This window comes from Dromiciops gliroides, chromosome 1 (genome assembly GCF_019393635.1).
Source record: "Dromiciops gliroides isolate mDroGli1 chromosome 1, mDroGli1.pri, whole genome shotgun sequence".
NCBI classification, from domain to species: domain Eukaryota; kingdom Metazoa; phylum Chordata; class Mammalia; order Microbiotheria; family Microbiotheriidae; genus Dromiciops; species Dromiciops gliroides.
This window is the reverse complement of record NC_057861.1, coordinates 865,162-867,392: the sequence shown is the minus strand read 5'-3', so window position 1 is coordinate 867,392 and position 2,231 is coordinate 865,162. Positions and strand designations below refer to the sequence as shown.

Below are 2,231 nucleotides of genomic sequence, written 5' to 3'. Positions count from 1 at the left end.
CAGCGAGACCTCAATGAAGTCACTGAAACTCCCTGAGTGTAAGAGAAAGAGAGAAGGACACAGAGACTGGGAGAGACAGAGAAAGGAAGAGACTGAGAAAACAAAACAAAGACAGAGAAGGTCAGAGCTGCAGAGGCTGCAGACCTCTGGGACCCTGAGGGGGATGGGGGGGCACTTGGGCCTGGGCTGGCAGGGGAGGTTTTTGTCTCACTTCCCCACTGAGTGTGTCACTGTGTGATAATAACCACCACCAGCACCATCATAGGACTGACAGTAGTAATCGGCCTCATCCTCAGGCTGGATGTTGCTGATGGACAAGTATCTGGTGGCCCCAGAGCCTGAGCCAGAGAAGCGATCAGGGATCCCATCGGCCCTGCCTGCACTTCCATAGCTAGTGACATACATGATGTACCGAGGGGCCTTCCCTGGTCTCTGCTGGTACCAATAAATACTCCTGCTGCTGTCCCCACCGCTCAGGGTGCAGGAGAGTTTGGCTGTGGCTCCCAGGGATGCAGAGGCAGAGGGAGGCTGAGTCACCACAAGCTGGGAGAAGGAACCTGCAAACACAGATACTCATTAATGTTCTAGAACAAGAAGAAATGGGGAAGGGGCTTTGAGACCCTCAGCAGAGAACCAGGGGCAGGGATGAGGGAGCAGGACAGGGAGGGGTCTGAGGGCAGCCCTGACCTGAGCAGACAGTGAGCAGGAAGAGGCAGACAAGAGGCCAGGCCATGGTGCAGGGGACCCCAAGTGCTCTGCTCCCCAAAGAGCTCCCAGCTGGGCCTGGGCTCCTCCAGGTCCCTCTTATCCTGCCCCTGTAAGCCTGGGATGGGGATGGGGAGGGTAGGAGGGGCCTGGATGCAAATCTGGGTCTGATCCAGCCTCTTCTCCAATAAAGGCTGGGTCCTAAACATGGGGTCACAGGTGCTGTGGGGAGGGCCTATCATGCTGGGGATGGGGGTGGTTCTTTGGTAAACCTTGGCCCTGCCCAGCTGAGATGTCAGACATGAGGCATTACAGGGTCAGGGCAGCCACATGCAGGGCCAGCTGGGCTGGTCCCCACCTGACATCCCCAGGCCCAGCCACACAGTGCCCCCTAGTGGCTGCAGGCCATCATCCCACCCCAAAGCCCCCTCCTGCTGACCTTCAAAGCCATCTTTGGCTGGAGAATCATCTCAGCTTGTTCCTTTCTGGTTTTTGCTGTTCCAGGAATTGTCCTATGGCATTATTTGGAGGGGGTTGGGAGCGATCATGTCATGAGTTCTGAAAGCTTAGTGCCTTTCCTCTCAATCGATCTTTTAAATCCTTTTTGAGCTCTTCCAAGAAGCGTTTTTGGTCTTGAGACCAATTCATCTTCCCTCTTGAGGCTTCCCATGTGGGCAATTTGAGAGTATTGTCCTCATCTGAGTATGTGTTTAGCCCTTCCCTGTGGACACAGAGGCTCTCAATGGTCAGAGCCCTTTTCTGTTTCTTACTCATATTGTGGCTTATTTTTTTTTAATTGTGGTCAGCTCCTGGGATACCAGGGTCACTATTTCAAGCTTCTTGTGCTGGGGGATAGGGGCTGTGTCACTGGCTTTCTGCTCTGAGGCCTCTGTACCTTGTGGGTTCCTCACCACCCTGGGCTTGCTCCCTCTGCTTGCTTCTGGCCCTGGGGTGGCTGGGACTGTGGGTGACCCTCCAGCTGCCAGCCTGGCCTCTCAGCTTGTGCTGGTAGAACTCACAACTGGCCCGATGCACCACCAGCTTGCTGAACCAGGATCAAGGGGCCTCAGTTGCTCCACTGTGGCCAAGAGCCTTCTGCTGACTTGCCCAGCCCCCTCGATGCTCCACTCTGCAGTTCTGAGCTATGCCGTGCTCCCCTTTTGCCCGAGGGAGACCGACCTTTCCTGAAGTCTTCTGAATTGTCCCAAGTTAGAAGATTTATCTCTGTCTTCTTGTAGGTTCTGTAGTTTCAGAATCCATGTAGAGGCTTGATTTAATGTTCATGGGAGGGAAACGCAGAGCTCAGGCAACTTCTGGCTTCTCTCTGCCATCTTCGCTCCTCCTTGAGTTGGTTGATAAAACATGGAAAGACTTGCATGAAATAATGAAGAGTGAAAGGAGTGGAAGTGGCAGAACATTCTACACAATAACAGCACTATTGTTCAAAGAGCAATTGTGAACAACTACATAATTGTAAGTATAATAAAAAATTAAATGGAGTCCATAGGACCTCTGAATTGCCATCC

The 2,231-nt window shown here is 53.0% G+C and overlaps 1 gene segment (V, D, J or C); it reads right to left on the bottom strand.

Moving 5' to 3' along the window:
- Window positions 1-207: 207 nt before the first annotated feature.
- On the bottom strand, window positions 208-796 carry LOC122734937. The segment is given in 2 exon segments: window positions 208-557; window positions 688-796. Coding segments are annotated over 2 exon segments (396 nt in total).
- Window positions 797-2,231: the final 1,435 nt, after the last annotated feature.